The sequence below is a fragment of the Lissotriton helveticus genome, chromosome 1_1 (genome assembly GCF_964261635.1).
Source record: "Lissotriton helveticus chromosome 1_1, aLisHel1.1, whole genome shotgun sequence".
Taxonomy (NCBI): domain Eukaryota; kingdom Metazoa; phylum Chordata; class Amphibia; order Caudata; family Salamandridae; genus Lissotriton; species Lissotriton helveticus.
Window position 1 is genome coordinate 463,782,190 of NC_136057.1, and position 22,713 is coordinate 463,804,902.

Consider the following 22,713-nt stretch of genomic DNA (forward strand, 5'->3'; position numbering starts at 1 on the left):
TAACTACAAGCAAGCACAACCAACTGGGAAACACAAGACCCCGGCCCGACTGAACATAAAAAGGCGGCCTGAGCGGAAAACAACACTACTCTAGCAATACATGAACAAATTTGCCAATTCGCAACCCAAGGCTATACTACTGCATAATACATAAAAGAGAAAGATTTGCATTAATGTGGAATTTAAGAAGAGACACTTAGGTTCATGAAAAAGATTGCTACAGAGAAAGCAATCTAGGTTGGAGATGAGAAAAGACATATAGGTGCATGAATATAATTTTACAAAGAAAGCAAAACAAATATACGATAGAGAAGGAGATCACATAAAGGATCACAACATTGGATACAAGAAGAAAACAAACAATAGTGGAACTCACTGGAAGACTAAAAACAGCGGGAGATAGTTGGTGACATTTTAAAGAGTTCTCACCACTTTAAGAGACCGTAACACCATAGAACGTGACATCAACTGGCAAAAATGGCCGATAACAACTTAGAAGCGGCAGGCATAAATGCACATATCATAAAATATCCAACTTATCTATCCAAAACCTCAGCCAAAAAATGTAAGCACAATCTATTGAGGAAAAACCCAGACACATTGATCTCTGACCCCTCCTTTAACCGCATGCGTGCGGCATGATTCCCCCCCGTACGCTGAGAATTTGTAAATCCCTTTATTCATGACGAGCTGGGCTCGTCATGAGCGTGCGAGGAGGCTACCTCATGACGAGCCCAGCTCGTCATGAGCGTCGAAGGGGTTAACCGAGACCAAAGCATGATCGTAAATGACATGATATTTTTCACCAGAAAAACGGCTAAATGGCGCACCGTCATTACAGAGAAGCTCAACATAAAAACTGTCAGCAATATACCACATGGCACTAAACTATTGATCATACCGTCACCTAGACTCAGAGCAGACCTGTGCATAACATTATATAAGAATGGAATAGTGCTTATACAAGCAGCCAATGTCGAATTAGAGAAATTTGACCACATATTCTCTACCTTAAAAGAATGTGTAGAGAACCCAAGGGATCAACAACATCTTCGGAACGCACAAGTAGACATTCCAGACTCCATCTACTCTACCACCACAGGCAGCATATTGCCGAGAGAACCACAGGACTCACAACACGTAACACCACCAGGTGACACAGACATCGCTCTACCCAATGACCCTCAGCATCCTCAACACACAATGCCATTAGAAGACACAACTGAGACAGAAGACAGTTTGAACGGAGAGGATACAGAGAGCACAGAAACACCAATACTATTGGCTATCACCGCTCCGGCACAAGCACAGAGGGAAGAATCATCATTGCCCCCTCAGGAGGTGGGTCCACAACGCTTAACAACACCAGGAGACTCAACGGAGAGTGAAGACAGGCTGGATGAAGAGGCTGCAAACAGAAAAGAAATACCTATAATTACTGGTAATACTGCCCCGCAGCAAACACGGAGGGAAGAATCAACGCTGCTCTCACAGGAAGTGACTTCGCCTATAAATAGGCCACTCAGTAGGAATCTAGACACAAGTGATATGGAAAACGCCAACCCTCCAGCAAACTCCCCATGTACAACACAAAGGTCAGATAGGAACACACAAAATGTTTGTCACCCAAAACTGACAGAAAGTTCACACAACTGTGTTAGTGCATCGCACTTCTCACATAGTGGAGGCACGGACAACAGAACTAAGGGCACAAAGAAAAGGAGTCTGAGAAAAGGAACAGATCTTACACATGGGAACACAAACTGTGAACACCGAACCGAGAGGATGAACACTCCTAATACAGGGCCTCAGACCCAGAGAGACATTAAAGGAATACAGACACAAATTGACAACATGTCAAAGGACATCCTAAACACACTGAAAACAATGGAAAAGATCCTGGAAATCACTTTAGGCACACACTCCAAAGTTAAGAACATCCAAGAATTAATGCAGAAGTCGCTCGAAAAAAGGAATGAGATGGCCATGCCATTAACAGATAGGCACAATCGACCAGATAGGACTCTTAGGTACATAACAGAAGAAGAAACCCTGTCCTTACTACAGGTATACGAGCTCACAGAACACAGTAAAGGGGAGGTAATTAGAACAGTTCCGATTGATGTTAATAGAACATCCAGACAAAAGGTAAGGAAACCAGACCTCAACAACTTACATCAAGTCCAGCTATCCACGAACCTGCTTGAACGGGACCCTCGTAACGCAAGAACGCCTCTGAAATGTCTATTGCTCAACTGTAGGTCCGCAGTAAAACATGCGTCAGACATCGCTGCACTTATCATTAACCAGGAAATTGATCTAGCGATCCTAACAGAAACATGGCTTTCGGAATCATCATCTCCATGCATAGATCTGTTAGTGCCCCCTCATTATAACATAGTAAGACTAGATAGACCAAAAAAGATAGGAGGTGGGATAGCCTGCATCCACCGATCAGACATAGAAATCAACCAAATACAATCCGATCCTCTGGAATCCTATGAATACCTAGGTCTTAATGTACGATCAACAGACAATCAAAGATGCAACCTGCATGCCATATACCATCCTCCAGGAAATAATGCTATTTTTATAGACCATTTATTTATTGGAGATTATCACGGATAACTCTAACACTCACTCTAACAACATATTCCTGGGTGATTTCAACTTACACTGGGACGACAGGAAGGACAAACTGATCAACGCTCTTAAAGACTTCTTGACTGAGCTAAACGTTACCGAAGCCTGCACACAGCCAACACACTCAAAAGGAGGAACGCTAGACTGGATATTATCAAGAAACAAGAACATAGTGATCTACTCAGTTATGCCGTACGACTGGTCGGATCACCATGCCTTAACCTTCCTAATACCAACGCTGAAAAGGGGAAATATCGTGCAGCCTATTAAACTCAAAAAGTGGACCCGGGACATTAAAGACTCGAATATTGAACGGTTAGTAGAAAATTGTGAGAAAGAACTGAATCCACCGAACAACTTGCGGAATGTGAATGACCTAACTGACCACTACACTACGACAGTAACAAATATAGTTAACACCACTATGCCACTAAAGCTAAAAAGAGTCTCGGAAAAGGACAAAAACCCAAGGTTTAATAGTACACTGAATGATGATAGACGGAAACTAAGAATGGCCGAAAGAAAATGGAGACAACACCCTGCAACACCAGAGCTGAAATCACTAAGGAAAATCAGAAATGAGTACAACAAAAAGATCCTCAAGTCCAAAAAAGAATATATTAGATCAGAATTGGACAACGCCAAAAACAGACCACGGAAACTATTTGAGATATTAAAGCAACAATCCAACAAATCGGCCCAAGAAACCACTAAAACTCAGCTGAGCTGTGAAGAATTCTCTAATTTCTACAACAACAAGGCCAACACTCTGGAAACAGAGCTCAAGATGGCAGCGGACAACCTGCACAACCAACCACACAGACCGTACAATACCACTCTGACAGCCGACCCCGACGAAGCAAAAAACAAAGCGCATTGGCATACCTTCAAGTTATATGATCAGAATACCATCGCCAAAACACTAGCGGATATCAAACCGAATAACCACTATAATGATTCACTCCCCACCAAATGTCTACAAAACATCAACCACATCATCATCCCAATATGGACAAAAATAATAAATGCCTCGCTATCACAAGGAATCCTTCCAGAATGCTTAAAAACAGGCCAAGTTGTACCGATTATCAAGAAACCAACAGCGGACCCAGCAGATCCTAATAACTTTCGCCCAGTTACCAATATTCCGTTACTGGCCAAACTAATTGAGAAATGTGTACAAAACAAACTAAGCCAACACATCACTAATTTCATGCTATTGGACGACTACCAATCGGGATTCAGAACAGGCCACAGCACGGAAACAGCGATCCTACATATCGTCGATGATGCAATACAGGCCCTAGATCTCAATAGAACATGTTTACTAGTCCTTCTTGACCTGTCATCTGCATTCGACACTGTAAATCATGAAAAACTACTAGACAGACTACACAAGAGGATGGGAATGTCGGGAATTGTGCTGAAATGGTTTGAATCCTTCCTTCAGAACAGATCTCAAAGATTCTTGGTCAACCAGACACTATCCCAATCTTGTCTGAACTCGATCGGAGTCCCTCAAGGATCTACACTATCTCCTTCACTTTTTAACTTATACGTCGAACTTCTGACAGAAATCCTCCGAGACGCAAACATATCCTATCACATGTACGCGGACGACACACAGATTTACATCAAGGTCGCATCTATGGAGGACATCAAATTAATCAATGAGGCTTTAAAAGAGACAATACGCTGGTAAACCAGTAATCACCTGAAGCTAAATGCACAAAAAACTGAATTCCTATTAATCTCACCACCAAAGAACCACACAGGGGCGAAGGAATGGACCAAATTGATCACAGCACTAAACTGCACCCCTACGCTAGTGGACAAGAATCTAGACATGAAAGCCCACATCAAATCAATGGCAAAACATGCCCTCTTTCACTTGAACTACTTAAGGAAAGTTAAACCATTCATCTCGTCGGCAGATCTCAAACTGGCAATACAATCATTAGTTATCTCAAGGATTGAATACAGATGTACAACCTTAGAAGGTCTACCAAAAATTTCCACGGCACCACTAAAAGCATGCCTCAATGCAGCAGCAAGGCTCATTACTGGATCGAGGAAATTCGACCATATTTCACCACACCTAAAAGCGTTAAACTGGCTACCATATGAAGCCAGAATCCAATTTAAAATGGCATGCATCACCCACAAAGCACTCCACTACAAAACACCAAGATACCTGGCCCAGAAGATTGAGCTTTCTGGAGGAAGCAGACCAGCCAGGAGTGCCAAGGAGCTGCTGCTGAAGCCACCCATCTTCCGGAAGAAGAAAACATACGACAGAGCTTTCTCTGGGGCAGCCCCCAGAATATGGAACTCCCTCCCTCCGAATATCAGGAAAATTACAAACACAACAACATTCAAAAAGGAAGCTAAGATCTTCCTAATGAGTAAGTTCCTTACATAGACAAGAACGGACTTCACCGCCACCGCGTTTTAGAGGTGCCAAAATGGAACATCGAATGGAAGAAAGAGAAAGTCTCTAGTTAAACGGGGAACAACCTAGCGGCGCTACACCCTCCCAGAACCTGAGGAAGACTGCACAGATAAAGACAAGTCAGAACTATTTGTACAGGAATACAGCATACAATATAGTAGGCTAGTAGAATAACGTATATGATAACCTGGGAGATAGACGCAGACAGAAATTATATAGAAATGTGTAATCCTGATGTTAATACTAGCCTAATTTTAGCAAACCATTGTACATATTCCAGGATACATCCCCTTTTAGACGTATACCTAACCTACCTCATATCAATGTGATACGTTTACTATATAGCTCTATACTTACCTACCTCATTCACTATATGGTAATGTTATGCGAGTTGTATCTCAAATCTACCTCATGTATATGTATCTGTGAAACGCTCTGATACCCAAGGGTCACGTTCGCGCTATATAAAACTCTCTAAATAAAATAAATAAATAAATAAAATAAACTTAAAGTGGCTTAATGGTGGGTTAGTATAGGGCAATCATAGTTGTTAATTCGAGTGGTGGACATGTGAGTCTACTGGTTAGATTGAATAAGATAAAGAAGGACTAGAGGAAGGTAGGTTTCTAGAAGTAGTGGCAGACTCACGTAGAGGCTCTTTTATACAGCCTATATGCCTCTTGGTGGAACTAGCGAACTGGGCACATACTGAAGGTGTCCTACTATTCTACAGGACAGGTTCGCACAGGGGGCTCGACAGTTGACAACATCATTGTTCTTTCGTATCTAGTCCAACAAGTAGCCTCTCGCTCTTCGCCCGCAGTCTTCGCGTGCTTCATCAACTACTCAGCAGCTTTCAATGGGGTAGTCTGGAACATCCTTTGGCTGAAACTGGAGGGGTGCAACATCTGCCCGAACTTACTGCAAGCCATAATGTTGTTATTCTCCAGAACTTGGGTACGGATCAAACTAACCGGGGAGTCTGTGACTGAGAAAATCGCTTCAGACTGAGGGTTAAAGCAGGGGTGGGTGCTGGCACCACAAATATTTAATCTATCCAATGCAGATCTGGATCTGGCGTTAAGTGGAGCCTCAACTTGCCACACCAGGAATTGGAAATAAAAAAATCCATCTGTTACAATACACGGACGACCTAATCTTCCTAGACCACACTAACGTAGGCCTTCAAAAAGAACTTAATTCTCTCACCAAATACAATCTCAACAACGAGTTAGTCGCCAACACAAGCAAATCTAAAATAGTGATCTTTGGCAGCCAGCCCAAAAAATTACGGCTGGGTACACTCAGCCCAACTAAAAGGGCACTTGGTTGTGCTAATCAGGCCGACCCTTGCTTCATCTACAGAAAATGAGGCTGAAAGGGAAGATGGTGACGTACGCCCTTTGCAAGCTAAATGCTGGCCCCGATAATTCTACAACGACGGCAATACGAAGGGTGACACGGGCCAAACTGCTGCCATCAGTCAACTATGCGCAGCAGGCAATCCCCGGCACGCTAGCCGCGGACCATGAAAAAATCCAATGCTCAGCTTTCAAGAAACTATTCCATCTTCCCTCCTGCGCAAGAAGCACTTTGATCCGCCTAGAATTTGACCTTACTCAACAAAAGCTAGAAGTGCTGGCCTCTTTGGCAAAATATTTCTACCGGGCTACCTCGGCTCCAGATAATTCCATGAAGACTCTCATAATATTTAGCATCTCGAACAACCCCTAGTGTGCAAAATGTATGGCAGCAGGGGAATCCCTGCAACTCACCATAGAGAACTGGGACCCAAACATTATCGACTACACAACTGTCAAAAAAAACAAAAAAAAACACAACTGCGTCTTTGTCTCGTTTGGTAGATCTTGAATGTCTCCAGCCACAGGACTTTCACGAATTCATTAACTAGCAAAGAAAATTCTCTGCAGCAAAACACCACTTTAACTAGGCCGTGGGGAGACGGGCCCTCACTCCGATCTTAGCTGCAAGGCTACACCCGCTTCCCCTAAAAGAACTGTACCCAACCTGGAAACCACTTGGATGCTTCATAGAGTGCAGACTATGCAAATATAAAAGGGAATCACTGGTACACAAACTCTCATGATGCCCGGCACTGCGACAGGCCAGCTGAATCCATCTTAGGCCCATTTCCCTCCAACAGGCGACTCGCACAAAAAATGAAGCCAGACGGGACACTGTCAAAGACATGGCCAATTTTGAAACATTTGTACAACACATGGGCTCCCTTCTAAAAGGCAGAATGGCTGCAGCAGGGAGCGAACAGTAGCCAGATGAGGGCCGATGCCATTAAGGGAACTCTCTCCCTACACAACTGGCACATCACCGACAGGACCCAAAACCACTATGGGCCCATATATCCTACGCAGTACCGAATAGATATGAGGGATAAAAAACACTGGCACTGTATTGAAGATCTCCAAACGACAACAGCTAACTGCTCTGTTTTAACTTTGTCACACGAAACTAGGCCAAGAACCAATGCGCCTCGTTTTAACTTCGCCACAAGAAACAGCACATCACGCACGTTGTGAATAAAGTGTTATAAAGAACTTTTGCACTCATAATTGATTTTAAAATGTGATGTTTCCTGCTTCTAACGCCTTTTTGTAATGATTTTAAGAAATCACTCAAATAAAATCTATTTACTCATTCACTAGATTTTTGTTCACTATCGTATTTATATCTAACACTGTCTCAAACGTTCTTACAAACACAAAATCTTATCCTCTACAGCTAATAGTTCGACTGCAAATAGCAAAATTAGAAAAGTAGCCTCTAACACTCTACAATAATTTCACTAATAAAGTACCTTGTAAGAATTGTAGTCAGCAGAAAAAAGTCTAAAATATTAATAAGAACATGAGTAGCATTCCTTGGTGGAGACAAGAAAAAAACTACTCTCAAACATTTTAATACATAACCACAAACGCTACAATGCATCAGTGTAAGAGTTGACCGAAACCACCTTGTCAGGAAAGAAATGACAGGAAAAACTATGAATCCTTCCTTTGGGTGGTCCTTTATTTTGCATAGAGGAACAATAAAAGTGTCAGGCACGAACATTGATTATCAGTTTCTGTGATATAGTACACATATTTGAAGAAGTAAACTCTACTGTACTCAAGCACTTTTCTATCTAAAGTGGTTAAAGGGGGAAACTAGAAAAAGACACTCGATCCATTCGATGCCGTCGGTCACCATTGGGGGCCCACGTGCCCAGATGCCTCTCCACATGACCCACTAAACCATAGCCTGAGGTGCTGCATGTCTTTCATTCCCATCAAATCGTTGTCAAGCTAATGGTAACCTAGAACCTTCTAATGTGGTCAGGTATGCCACTGTAATGGATTATTGAAGGAGGAGATCGAGAGTATAATACACTATATAAAATTCAATGTAGGATAAAAACAACAAATACAATCTTTGGAAGAAGTGGGTTGATCACTAACTTTGCTCACAATTGTGTATTCACTTATTGTAAATGGAAAGCAGTTTTGTCACACCAGATATTACATATTTTTACTTTACCATATTCCAGGTTGCAAAGGTTTCCTGCATTAAGAAAGAAGTGTGTCCTGAAAAGATCGCCAAATCCACCTCGGCCTGGTCGAAAAGGCAGGGGTGTATATAGATGCAGACCGCCAGCCCAGTATGCCTCTCCCCCAAGATAATCACCTAGCAGGAAAAAAACATTTCACGTTAAGAATATTGGGCCACAGAGAAACTTAACATTGACAGACAATGCATTTTGGGCTACCTTAGTTTTTTTTTTTTTATTATTATTTTTATTGAGAGTTCATAAAAACAAGATCAGCATTACAGAATACATTTGTTAAAGACTTTGGTACAATACATGGCATGTGGTTATACATAAATAATCAGCGATATAGTGTCCATGTCATAATTATGAACTGTAAAAAATAATTATAATGTGCAGGAGTGCTTAAAAGTGCATATAGGCAGACTAATGATTATGAAGGTATCTTTTACAATTCAAAAACACTCCAAAACTTTTCATATTTTTTTAGAGCCCCTGATCTAAACGCATATTTTCTTTCCCTGCCCTGTGTTCGTATTAATTTAGCCTTCCATGCCTGAAAGGTCGGTACTTGGTTGGTTTTCCAAAACTGCAATATGAGTGATTTAGCTATTAAAGAAGCTATGAAAAGAAATTCGTCATGTTTGGTGTTGATCGATGAGCAACCAAGAACCGGGACTAGATCATCGAATATTATAGGAGCTTTAAGCTCAGAGGAGAGATATTTTTCAATTTCCCTCCATAGCGGTTGGATTTAAGGACATTCCCAGGCAATGTGTTTCCAGGTCCCTTTTTCCTCACATCGAAAACATTTATCGGCAACTAGAGGAAAAATATTGTGGAGATAAGAGGGAGTTCTGTAGATCAACCATTTATTATAAAATTGCATGCGTTTAAAATTATCGCCGCGAAAAATTGTTTTATTAAATTTGTTTATTTTATCCCAAATGTGTTGATTGATTTCAATATCCTCCCTTTTTTCCACCTCTCAGTAATCTTATTCAAGGATTCCTGTTTCTTGTCCTCTTTTAATATTTTAATCCAAATACTCAGCTTTTTTTGAGTTTTATTATTCAGTGCTGTGGATATATTTTCCTTAAAATAGAGATTTCCTATATCCAGCTCTCGGAGTATTGGATTCAACATAAAAAAGGACCATTTCAGAACGGAATGAGAATGGCTCACCTGGCTGGCAATTTGATCCCATGTTTTCCACCTGTTACCAGCCAGGAAGTCATCTATTTTAACAAAACCGTTTTCTTTCCAAAGGTTTGTCGTTTTTCTGTCCATGCATCCCTCTTCTCCTAGGTTAAAGTTGTTTAAATCAGTTGTATTACTTATCCTAGGAATAGAGTGGGATTTCAAAAACTGGGTTTTCTGTCTAAAAATCCATTGAAGGGACTTGTAGCGGATTTTTTTGGGATCCTTAGTAACTCTAATTGGATCGATTATCTTTACCTCTGTCAACATCTTCTTCATAAAAAAATTGTCTGCCTCATTCGTGTCTAAAAAGAAAAACCTAAAACTATGGTGTGCAAAAGACGCAAAATAGTATTCCCTTATGTTTGGGAGGGATAACCCTCCTTGTTCAAATGGAAGATATAAAGTGCTAAGTGCGAGTCTAGAAGCTTTTTTGGCCCAAAGGAATGAAGATATTAGGGAATCTATCTTTTTAAAAAAGGAGGCCTGAATAACACAGGGTGCTGCATTAAATAAGAAATTAAAAAGAGGTAGGATCGACATATGTATCAGTGCTGCTCGGCCCATTAAGGACAAGGGTAATAAATTCCAGCGTTCTAAAAGGGACTCAACCTTTTTTAGCAACGGTGAATAGTTAAGTGAGAACAACTCGTCTAAGTTGTCCGAGATGAATATTCCTAGATATCTCTTCGGCGTGGGGTTATAAATTTGCCTAAATTCTGGTATTAAAGTGTCTACAGTGCAGTTTAATAAAATAATTTCCGTTTTTTTAACATTAATTTTATTGCCCCCTAGTTTTTGAAAGTCTGAAAATATTTTTAAAATTTTCACTTGACTTAGGGGGTTGGAATCTAAAAACAGGGCAATATTGTCGGTGTATAGTTTTATATTAGTCATACCAGTTACCGGGACTGTATCAGTTCGTATATTTCTAATCGCAATCGCTAGAGGTTCAATAAATAATGCAAATAATATTGGCGATAATGGACAGCCTTGTCGGGTGCCTCTAGTGACCTTACATGTACCGACATTAGAATTATTGATAATAATCTGTGCCCTGGAGTTCAAATATAGTTGTTTTAAAAGAGAGATAAAAACATTCGGGAAATTAAAACTGTGCAAAATAGCAAGTAGGCAGTCCCAGGACACTAGATCGAAGGCTTTCTCAGCATCTAGGAACCATATTTGGGCCTTCACTTTATTGATTTTAAAAAAATCTAGTGCCTCCAAAACAAACTTTGTATTTGTATGGAGCTGCCTACCTGCAATAAAACCGCACTGATCATTAGCTACCAGACTTTCCACTATTTTATTCAATCGATTCGCTAAAAGCTTAGTAAAAATGTTATAATCTGTGTTTAGTAGACTTATTGGTCGATACGAGTTTATATTCTCACTATCCTTTCCCTTTTTTAGAATACTAACTACCACAGCTGAGCGGAAAGAATCCGGGGGGGATCCTCCTTGAAGTAAATCATTTACTAAAATTAAAAGTTCTTTGCGTAGAGTTCCTTCAAATTTTTAAAAAAATTCAATTGGGAGACCATCGTCACCATTGGCCTTTCCGTTGTGGAGGGAACCGATTACCTCGTCTAACTCAGTCTCTGAGAAGGTCTCAATGAGACATTCCTTCTCTTCAGCATCTAATTGGGGGATTGTAAGTTGAGATAAAAACTCCCCTATTGAATCAGTTGAGGTTTCTCCTGTTGCTTGATAGATTCCCTCATAATGTTTCAGAAACCATGCACCAATTAAGGGTGTCGTCTTAACTTGTATTTTAGTGATTGGGTCAGTTAGTTGGTCAATTCTGTTACGAGCCTGTTTTTCTTTAGTTTGCCACGCCAGGAGCTTCCCTGTATACTCACTATCCTCGTACATCCTCTGGGCGTAACAATTAAAATGGGTTTCGCCCAGGACATATTAGAAGTCCCTCATTCTACTCTTAGCCTCGACAAGTTTTTTACTAGAATGTATTGTTCTGGCCCTGTAGTGTACTTGGGTTGCCTCTATAAGATCTGTTTGTAATCTGCTCTTTTCCTCTTTTCTTGCTTTATGTTTTGGTATATCTTTAGATGTAATAAACCCCCGTAGAGTGGCCTTAAATGCATCCCAAGTCGTATTCAATGGGGCTGTACCTCTATTGTGTGTAAAGAACTCCTCAATGAATTCTTCAATTTCTGTACCCCATTGAGGATCTAAAAGGTTAGATTTGTTAAAAAACCACCGTTTTATAGTGCTAATGTCTTGTGGTCCCAGATTTACCTCCATGGAGACTGCCGCATGATCTGAAAAAGCGTTTGGTAGATGAACATAGTTACCTAGCTTTAGCTTTAGCTTTAGAATATTGCAGTCAGAGCACAGTTTTCCCAAGCACTCCAATCAAGGTGGAACATTTTTTAAAGGCTTCCAGCTTCTGATACTTGCCTTAGTCCGTTATGTGATTTCCAGCCAAACAATGAAATATATATCCACACATACAAAATGCCATGCTTTTGTGCCATGAGGCCCTGATGGGTAGGCGCACACTCCTACTGGTTTGCATCTTCTTAACTGCCATACAATAAGATGTCTTTCATTACGCACCTACAGGGGCCCTAGTAAAATCATAGTCACGATGAGGCTCTATGTCCCAAACAGAAGAATCAGATCCTGCTCTGAACGGCTACTAAAAACTGCCAGACTTTAGAGAGCCACATGGGGAGGTAGATCCTTTGCTCATCTGGCACCTAAGCTGTGGAATTCTCTCCCACACGAATTTAGACTTCTGGAAACAGAAGTCACCTTCTGAAAATTGATTAAAACCTGGCTGTTCCATCAGTATCACTAATCCTTCTCTAACTTCTGCTCTGTATTTGTTTCCTAGCGCTGGGAAGCCCTTGGGCAGCTATGCGCTCTATAAAACCTCTTAACATAACATAACAGGGAAAAAGTCTGTTAAAATTATTCTGACAGGCAATACGAAATTCTGTACATACAACATGAAACACCCCTGTTGGCTAATGTACATAGGGAAGTTTGTACATAGGTAACGTGAAGATGCTACCTCATGTAGGGGAGCTAACTTTGTAACAAGAGAAACTGTAGTTCGAAGGAAAGAATTTGTATTTTTGTAATATGACAACATTGTAATAATATATTGGAAGAGAACAACACTAGATATAGTAGAAAAATACATGGGTTTTGATATGGGCAGATGATGCCACATGGTTGCATTTTTAGCGGAGAGATGATTGACATTTTAGATGATGGGAGTTTTCTTGTGCTGGGAGAGAGTCATTAGCACAATATTTATAAAATAAGGAAGATTGCAAGAAATGGAGGCAAGCAACGCATGCTAGGGATGTCTCCAACAAATATTGGAAAAATCATTTTATTTCTAACATGGAAGAACAAGTTACTTACCTTCGGTAACAATATATCTGCCACAGACCTAGATTAGTTATAGATTCCTTACCTGTAGAATTACCCCCAGGCGTCAGAATGGATCTAGAGAATCATTTCATCAGCAGTACCCCTGCTCATTGAAAGATGGCGTTGGTCAATTCCACGTTCCTCGTTGGCGTCTGGTCACCGGAATGACGTTGCCGTATCTACTTAGACGCCGCCCTCGCATGCTGCCGTCAGTTCTTTTACACGACATTCCACGCCAGAAGCACAGACCCATGCAAGACACTGACCACTGGTGCACAAAACTTGGGCCCTGAAAGGAAGTCCTTAACCCTGGAAGTCAGTTCGGTAAGGAATCTATAACTAATCTATGTCTCTTACAGATATATCGTTACCAAAGGTACGTAACTTGATCATCTGAAGGAGACCATTAGTTATAGATTCCTTACCTGTAAAATAGAAACCCCAGCAATTCCAATCCCGGAGGTGGGTCTGCGTACAAAGTTCAGACCAGAAAGTCTTGGAGAACAGAACGGTCAAAGAAGCCGTCTCTCCGGACTTGGCGGTCCAGGCCGTAATGTTTTGTGAATGTGTGCAGATATGCCCATGTAGCTGCCTGACAGATGTCATTGAGGGGGACTACATGTCCCAAAGCAGTGGTAGCTGCCGTTGCCCTGGTGGAGTGGGCGCGTGGACCACTGGAGGTTCCTTCTTTGCCAAAGAATAGCAAGTTTTTATGCACAAAACGATCCACCTAGAGATAGTCCGTTTGTGCACGGCCCAACCTTTTATGGCGGCCACGTTGCTAACAAAGAGCTGGTCATTCACCCTGAATTGCTTTGTGCGATCCAAATAATAAACAAAAAATCCAATAAAGTTAAAAAAGGACATTAAATCCTTTTCGCAAGAGCGTGCTTATCCATACCTCAACAAAGACTTTCACACTAACAGGAACTATAGCAACACCGCACCAAACTCGAGACCGTGGGGTCGTTTTAATAGACGAAATACCCTTGTAGGTTTCTCGGACACATCTGCAGAGTCATCCGACAACTCTGACGCAGGTGAAGGATCCAGTACATCCTCAAGGAACCCAAATACCCATTTTTTAGGGAAAGGACAATCAGAACCCCCCGAAACGAGGCAGGGTAAAACAACAACATCGGTAGTACAATCCACCTGGAGAGAGACAGACGAGACACAAATTTTACCTATGGTAGACCCCCCTCTGACCCTAACAGCAACACCATGAGTATTCTCATTTCTAATCTGTCCTCTCACACATTATCTAGCCATGAGATCTCTATTCTCAGCAAAGGCTTTCCTTTGTCCCTACCACTTACCCCAATTTTTTGGAACTACAATCCGAACTACTCAAATTTTTCCGTAAAATTAGACTTCAGGCATTTTTTTCACTCAACCCGGGCACCCCCAAACAATCAAACACTCCCTTCAGACCACCCTCAACCTTCTCACCATCTGCGAGTATGGTCCCAAGTGAAATTATCACTTTTGAAAAATTGATCCTGAAGGAAACATCTCGCATAGCTAAGTCTCATCTCTTTATCCCTTATAATATTTCCTTGGAAGAAAAATCTGCCATCAATTCACTTTGTGAAAACTCCAAACTGGTTACCAAACTGGCAGACAAAAGGTGGTGGGATTGTGCTACAAGAGATTGATTCTAATAAAGTAGAACTACAACGTCAGCTGTCCAATACAGACCATTATTGTAAGCTCCCAACTAACCCCACCAAGGAGTTACAAACACTAATTAGACAAGTCACAAACGAGGGCCACCATGAAGGCATCTTGTCCAAACATGAATTTAATTTTCTCAATGTCAAAACTCCACGTACCCCGGTCATTTATACACTACCCAAGATTCATAAAAGACTGGAAGACCCTCTGGGTCGCCCAATAGTGTCCGGATGTGGTTCGGTCCTCGAAGCTCTGGGCCATAATGTCAATTATTGCCTGAAGGACTTTGTACCCGTCACTGAATGCTATATCAAGGACACTATGTCCATGATCAACCTCTTTGAGAACCAACCTTTTGACCCCTCCATTGAGACTCTATGTACCCTGGACGTAGAGTCCTTATATACAAACATCCCCCAGAAAGACTCACTTATGGTAATGGAACGCATACTCGATCAAAGACCGCGATCACACTCGGTCCCCACACTTTTTATTCTGCAAATTCTAGAGATCTGCCTTACACGTAACTTCTTCACTTTTGAAGAACAATTCTACCAACAGGTACGTGGTACCTCTATGAGGGCTAATTTTGCTCTGACCATGGCCATTCTGTATATGGATTCATTAGAGCGTGATACCATTCTATCTGCTAGTAACCCTTTTCTCTCAGGCATAACAAACTGGAAACGCTACATAGACAACATCTTTCTCATTTGGAATGGCGAAGTGGAATCTCTCATACCATTTCTCCACTGGTTAAATAATAATTGTAGTGGTTTCACCTTCACTATCACACAAAATAAGACATGCATCCCTTTTCTTGATCTAATGATTAAACACACTGATGGGAGACTAATAACCAGTCTCTTTCGCAAGCCAACAGAACGTAACACATTACTTAGCTATAGCAGCAATCACCCACGTGCCCTTAGAGACAGCCTTCCCTACTCACAATTCCTGAGGATTAGGAGAAACTGTTCACTTAAAGTTGACTACTTCTCTGAAGCAAAAACCTTATGCACTAAACTCATGTCAAGAGGTTACCCAAGACGCTTAGTACGCAATGCTATGAAAAGAGAGTGGTACTGCCCACGTGAAGCACTGCTGGAACCTAAGCCCAGAACCGATACTGAACGTTTGGTCTGTGTCACGACATTCTCTCCAATCTCCAATACCATCCGCAAAACAATTAGGAAGAACTGGCACATCTTGAATGCAGGCGTTCTCGAATTGGAGACGCCCCTCTTTGCATTTAGGAAAAGTAAGAATATCAGAGACCAACTGGTCCGTGCTGCCCTCCCGATCACCCACAATCCCAATCCTAACCCCACCCTACATGACATGTGGTCCCTTACTCCCCTGAAGGGCCATGCTAAATGCGGAAATTGTGTGGTGTGCGAATTTACCATTGAATGCAAAGAATTTGTATATAAAGAGCTTAAATATGAAATGACAGGATTTACTAATTGTAATGCGTGCAATGTAGTGTATGCCATCTTTTGCCCATGTAACATGATATACATAGGCCAGACAACACAGAAGATCCGTCTGCGCATTTCCCAACACCGGAGCAGGCTAAGGTGCAAAACGACCAATTCTCCCCTGGTTGAGCACTTTATACAAAATGGACATTCCGAGAATGATATCCGTTGGACTGTGATTACCGCTGTCAAATTGCCCCCAAGAGGAGGTGATATCTTAAGATTTCTTATTAAAGAAGAGCTCAAATGGATTTTAACGACTGATAGCCTCAATACAGGCCTGAACCTGCTTGAAAATTGGAATTCCTTGATTTAATCCCTCAGCCTGTGAGAATTAACAACGCCTCAATTTCCTCATCTTTTCTTCTCTTATGGTTATTAGATTTACATACTGTATAAGCCTTGACTGAGTAATCTGGCTCTATTGAACACCTTGAGCCTCAATCACCCCAAGCTGTGTTCTGGAAATTGTTTTCATCTTTTATGTCTTAATCCAATTGTGATGAATGTTAGCCATAACCCTTTTTAAAAATGTTCTCCATCAATCAGTGACCAACACTGTTAATTTTATCTCCTTAATCTCCATGTCACGAGTCCACTGACTCATCGCACACCGACACCTTCTAAAAATGTCCACCCTATTCTCGACCGATCCGAAATGGCCGCCACTCTCGGCATACACCGCGCCATGAAATCCCTCCACGCCTTCACCTTTATCATGTGACCTTCCCAGCACCAATCAACGACCACCGTTTCATTCCAATGGTGCTCTCTCCAAAATGGTCGCAACTCCTAGACTACGCTAAATCGTTAGTCCATCCTTGCTTTTCACTCCAGTCACATGGTCCCCCTATCACCAATCACTGACCATTTAATGCCCCAGTTCTGCCGACGTGCAGAGGAACTCCCTTACAGACTGGCGATTGTGCCGCTGTTCTCCTTCCTAGCCCGGTAAGTTACAATCCCTGCGGGTACCGACTCCCTGTCCTCCGTTTACATAGCCCTGACCGCTGATTCCCTTCCTCCCCCAGGCTATTACGCCGAAGGCCCCCCTCCCTGGGGTAACCCTATCCGCATTGTCGGTCCCCTGCCTCCTTCGATTCTAATAGGTAAGCGCCTTCTCGCTAATTTTGCACTCACAGCCGCTCACCTTGGCTCTAGCCTAATTCCGTTTTTATTCACAGCTCATCACCCCTTGAAACCTCGCTCCAGATTTAAGGCCACATCGACCTTTGTCACTTGTCGCTTCCCGGCATCTGGCGCCACTATTGTTAGGCACAGTAATTATGTCCTGATGATGATCCTTGTATCAAGATAATGGATCGAAACGCCGTCGACTTCTCTTAACACCTTATACTAATTTCAAAACCGTATAGGTATTACTAATGTAAAGGTGTTGGTTATGCTCTGATGTACCATGACATTGTGCAATTACTGGTACTGCAAATCTCTCGCTTTTTGCCTACACGCCCTTTTGTTCCAGTTTTGTCATTATATGTCTGTTGCACATGTGTTAAGTAGGGTGCAGGCTTGTGCCCCACTTTGTGAATTGTTGTGTAACATTCCTTATATTCAAATATAAGTAAATACTAGACCTCTGTCCGGCTGGACAAGTCCTAACCAATATATCTACGACTGTGTCTATATTTATTCACTGTATATATTTCTCCTTAAGGGACCACTGTTGTTTGAATAGTAAATAAATTAAAAGAGCATCATTCTTATGGGGGGGTTGAGTCTTCCATCCATTGAACACTATACTTTTGCTTTACAACTCTCTCAAATCACACACATGTTAACAGAAAATTTGAATACGCCGCAATGGTTGCACATAGAAAGACATCTTTTGTCTACAGAATTGGGTATATCTCTGCCTTTAATGGGACAGGCACAAGTCGCCTTGACCCACACAACCCTTTACTGGATGCAATGCGCAAGACATGGCAGAGGGCACACCGTATACTGGGTTTTAATTCACATATTCATGATAAAGCACCAATTTGAAACAACACAGGAATACGTATTAAAGGAAAAACGATATCCTGGCCCTATTGGAAAACAGCAGGTATTTTTACTTTGGATCATATTTGCATAATGGTGCTTTTAAGTATTTTGCTCAATTGACAGATGAATTTAGTCTCCCATCACATCAAGCAGCAAACTATACACAACTCAACTTATGCCTTAATAACATTTTAGGATCACACCCGCAGATACTGCAAACTTTACCTATAGTATCCTCTTTATATATTTGGGAGAAACATAATGGAGTCAAATCTGGCTTATATAAAATTTTCAAATCACACTTATTTTCACAGCCATTATCAAGAGATCTCTGTATCAAATGGTAAACACGCTTGTCAGTCCTTTACAAAGATCAGGAATGTATGGATTTGTTGGAAAATGTATTTGTTTTTTTAATTTCTTTATTGGATTTTTATAGTGAGACAAAACAAATGTCGCCCCACAGGGATAAACAACAAACCCTAATCAGCTTACTTATACTTCACTTTTTGTGATCAAGTGTACACACTAATCATTGGAATGCAAAACATGACATCGTCTATCATATAACTATTTGGAATGTTATGGAAGTACAACATCTGTTGGAAAATTTAGAAAAAGGAGCTCGAGAGGCTAGATTGAAATTTTGCCTGTTTAAAATTCTACATGACTGGTCTCTGGTTAAATTACACAAAGCAGGATTACTTACACATACTAATTGCTGGAGATGTAATACTTCTGGCTGCGACATTGTTCATATTATTTGTGAATGCCCTATGGTTCAATCCTATTGGTCCTACATAGGTCAAAGTTTACATAACACTATACCTTTAAAATTACCGTCAACACCATCTACCATTCTGCTGCATGACTCATGAAATTCTAAAAATCTTTCTAAGCCACAATGCCATCTTTTACATACTGCATTGGCCACAGCTAAAATATATATATCAAGACAATGGAAATCTCCAACTCCACCATCTTAAGAGTCCTGGTTGATAACCATGATTCAAACTGCCTCATATGAAAGAGTCATTTATAACTTAAAAGACCAAACTGACCTCTTCAATCAAGTATGGGCTCCTATTTGGCAAACAAACGATGTTGCTGTTGGAAATGCCATTTTCAATCCTAGGCTGAATACTCAAACAAATTAATTTATTTGTGCTAACTTTTCTTCTCCTTTCTTTGCTCCTGTATTATTATACTATCTTTATACCTCATTTCCTCTTTCAGTTCTGTTGATAAAGATAATAATATAGTTAGGAAATGTGGTGGTTTCAATTTATATCTTGTTACTACATAAGAAGCAAGGACATCTTAAAATATGTTATCATACTGCTATAATATTATTTTATATATATTTAATCCTATCTATCTTCTTAACATGTGCTAAAATGTAATTTAACAATTTTAATAATCCTACTCAGTATTGTATCTGCTTCTTGGATTTTATTACTCAGCTATTTATTATTTTAATATTTCTTTTGAATTTCGTAGGTTTATTTATCTTAAATATTCTGTGTTTTTTCTCGCCTTTAGATTTATATTTATTTATATTTACTACCCATATTTCCATTCATGTATTAATTAACTTATGCTTCAATGAATTTGTTTCTTCCCTTATTTATATATTAGATATGTTGATATTTTATGTCTCGAAAATTTAGCTCATTTATATATTTATACATCTGCTTATACCTAATGTCAGCTACTCTTTCAACTTACTGATGTATTGTATTTATAAAATGTTAATAAAAAATTTCAACACAAAAAAAAAGTCTGAGAGGACAGTTATGTTGAGGCTTAAAGGAAGCACACGTAAGATAAGTTCGAACTAAATTCAAATCCACAGGGGCATTGCGAAGGGAACAGGAGGAAAAAGAGGAGTAATGAAGGAAGTGATTTACAATAGGGGACTTGAAAAGAGAAGGCTGATCAGGAAGCCTAAGAAAGTCTGAAATGTAGCCCTTTAGAGTGCCCAGAGCAGAGCCCAAAGAAGAGGGGCAGAAAGGGGATCCACAGCCTTTGATGTGCACCATGCCACAAATTTGTTCCATCTTAAGGCGTATACTGTCTTAGTGGAGGGACACCTGGCTGTCAAGATGACATCACATACTTTGGGAGCAAGGTCGAAAGCTGTCAACTGTTGCAGCTCAATCTCCATGCAAGTAGATGGAGGCTGGACAGGTTCGGATGGAGGACTGTCCCCTGCTGCTGCGATAGAAGATCCTCCCGAAGAGGCAGTCTGATCGGAGGATCTATGGCCATGTGTAACAGCTCAGGATACTAGACTCTTTGTGCCCAATGCAGAGCCACAAGAATAACTTGGGCCCGGTCGCGCATGATCTTCTTTAGCACTCTGTGCAGAAGAGGTATAGGCGGGAAGGCGTATAGTAGACCGCAACTCCACTCCCGACGAAAAGCATCGCAGAGCGAGTGGCACCTTGGAAATTCCAACGTGCAGAATTGCTGACATTGTGCGTTCTCTTCGGTAGCGAATAGATCTAACCAAGGCTCTCCCCACTGCTGAAAGAGGCCTTGCAACACCTCTGAGTGAAGACGCCATTTGTGATCCCCCCATGCACCTGCGGCTGAGTTAATCCCCCTGGCATTCAGAGAACCTGCCAGGCGTCACCACCAGCATCTTCACACTATCGCTGCGGGACGAGTCCTTGCCAGCATCTCCAGTATCCTTCGAGGAATGAGCCGCTGCTTCAGGGACAGGACTCCTGCCCTGCATTCGTGCCGCCACTGCATGCAGGGCTTCCACCCTCCCTCTCTCTCTCAGTTTGGGATGATGTCGGTTTCTTGGGGACTCCCTTCCGGCAGCACCTCCGGGGGCGCTTCCCAAGCTCTGCTGGTTTCCTCGATTCGACTCCAGGGCCCGCGGACCAGGAGGCCCCCGGGCTTATAGGGCTCAATCCAGTCCCAGGGCTCACCTGGTCTCCCATAGAAGTGGGTGGTGCCATCCAACATGATCCGCAAGCGAGCCTGGAACATCAGGGGGTATTTTAGACCTTCCTCCCTCAGGGCCCTTTTAACCTCCAGAAAGGAGGCCCACCTCTTTTGCACTTTCACGGTGTAGTCCAGCAAAAGGGAAACCGTACTGTTCTCCACGGAGTAGGGATCCTCTGTGCGTGCCTTCTGTAACAGTAGGTCTTTATCCAGGAAGTGAAGCAAGCGGGCCACCACCGGTCACGGGGGCGCCCAGGTGCTGGAGGCCTAGCCTGGATCCTGAGGGCCCTCTCAAGAGAGTAGAAAGGTGAGAGGTCCTCAGGCGCCACCACAGTACACAGCTATTGCTCCAAATATGCCACCATGTCATTGCTCTTGATTCCCTCCGGCATGCTCAAAACCCGAACATTGTTATGGTGGTCGCGCCCCTCAGCATCTTCGGCTCTCCATTCCAAAACACCCACCCTGCCGAGAGGGCCCCCACCTGCTGCTCCAGGACTTTTTGCGCAGGGGACATCTCAGAAACGTGGACTTCTACATCCTTCACTCTCTCAGAGAGTTTCTTATGCTCCTCTTGCAAAAGACTCAACCCTACCGCCACTATGCTGATGTCTTGGTGGAGGGTAGCTTTCGTGTCTGCTAGGGCCTGCAATATCTTGTCCAATTGCTGCTGTATCGGGGAATCCGCAACTGATTGCAATTGCTCATGGGCATCGTCATCCGGGTCTTGCGCAGCTCCGGCCGCCCGACTCCGGGGCTTGCCCATGGCACTGGTCTACCTCCCACTGGAGGGCCACGCCTGAGGTGGGAACTAAGCAAGCAGCCGGCTCTGCATATCCACACCACAGACCCAGGCCCAGGCACAGTCCCCACGGGTGGGCTACAACACTGCTGCCCAAACCAGTACTCTACTGCAGATCTCGGTAAAATGGAGCCCTCCGCAGCCACGATCCAGTTTCCTTCAGGTCCAGCCTTGCGCCCCCACTCTGAGCTCAGTCCAGTCAGCTGCAGGCAATGGGCACTCCCTGCCACTCGCTGTCCAGCTCAGGGAGCCCTTAATCGTGCTAGGGCGTGGCACTAGTGCCCCGGGCAGTGACCAACGGGTCAGCGCCCCAGGAGGTAAGCACACGGGTCAGGCGACCTCAGGCAGACACCACAGCCAAGGAACACCATCGATGATCTCAGGGGGCCCAAGCTTTCATCGAGGGCGGACCCCCCAGGCCATACTCACTCACCGGAGGGCTCCGCCACTGACCTCAGGCACCACCACTGCAGAGGAGGAAGCCCAGGGACAGCAACCGGCCAGTAGTTCACGGGCCCCGATA

At 42.4% G+C, this 22,713-nt stretch overlaps 1 protein-coding gene across 1 annotated transcript in view; it reads right to left on the reverse strand.

Annotated features, from left to right (window-relative positions):
• The window catches only part of SAMM50 (SAMM50 sorting and assembly machinery component), a 209,943-nt gene that overhangs the window by 11,151 nt on the left and 176,079 nt on the right, over positions 1-22,713 (reverse strand). Inside the window, exon 13 of the mRNA XM_078673862.1 lies at positions 8,648-8,794. Within this exon, the coding sequence (XP_078529988.1) occupies positions 8,648-8,794 (147 nt within the window). The remainder of the gene's footprint in view (positions 1-8,647; positions 8,795-22,713) is intronic.